The 651-nt window shown below is 42.5% G+C and overlaps 1 protein-coding gene across 1 annotated transcript in view; it reads left to right on the forward strand.

Moving 5' to 3' along the window:
- The window catches only part of LOC114552172 (piezo-type mechanosensitive ion channel component 2), a 79534-nt gene continuing 78883 nt past the window's right edge, over positions 1-651 (forward strand). Inside the window, exon 1 of the mRNA XM_028572806.1 lies at positions 1-483. Coding sequence (XP_028428607.1) covers positions 420-483 — 64 coding nt within the window. The 5' untranslated portion in view covers positions 1-419. The remainder of the gene's footprint in view (positions 484-651) is intronic.

Below are 651 nucleotides of genomic sequence, written 5' to 3' on the forward strand. Positions count from 1 at the left end.
TAGAAGAAGGAGAAGAAGAAGGAGATTAAGAGACTAAAGGAAAAGGAGAAGAACTACAAGAAGTTTTAGTTAGTTTTTCTCTAGAAAATTTAACTTTTGCTGCGAGATTCAAGAGACTCAAAACCTGTCTGTCTGTCTGCCTGTCTACTTGTCTGCCTGTCTACTTGTCTGCCTGTCTGCCTGCCTGTCTGCCTGTCAGCCTGTCTACCTGCCTGTCTGTCTGCCTGTCTGTCTGCCTGTCCTGGAGGATGTCCCCGGGTGTCTCCACTCTCTGCCGGCCCTCTGGCTCCTCCGGCTGAGACTCAGATTTCTGACAGCCGAACAGAACCAGAACCAGACCCAGAACTAGAACCAGACCTGGATCTGGATCTGTAGACCGGATTAAAGCAGCCTATCAGATAGGATTGTCTGGGTTCAGGATGCCCTCAGATCTGACTGCAGGACTCGTCTTCAGGGTTCTGCTTCCCCTCACTCTGACTGCAGGTAACAGCTTTCAACTTTATATTTATATATGGTACATTATATATATATATATATATATATATATATATATATATATATATATATATATATATATGAGTTATAAATCATAAATCAGCTGTTTATATTCATGTGTTAACATGTAGTAGCTTCACAGAAACAACGCAACCC

This window comes from Perca flavescens, unplaced genomic scaffold (assembly GCF_004354835.1).
Source record: "Perca flavescens isolate YP-PL-M2 unplaced genomic scaffold, PFLA_1.0 EPR50_1.1_unplaced_scaf_9, whole genome shotgun sequence".
Classification (NCBI taxonomy): Eukaryota; Metazoa; Chordata; class Actinopteri; order Perciformes; family Percidae; genus Perca; species Perca flavescens.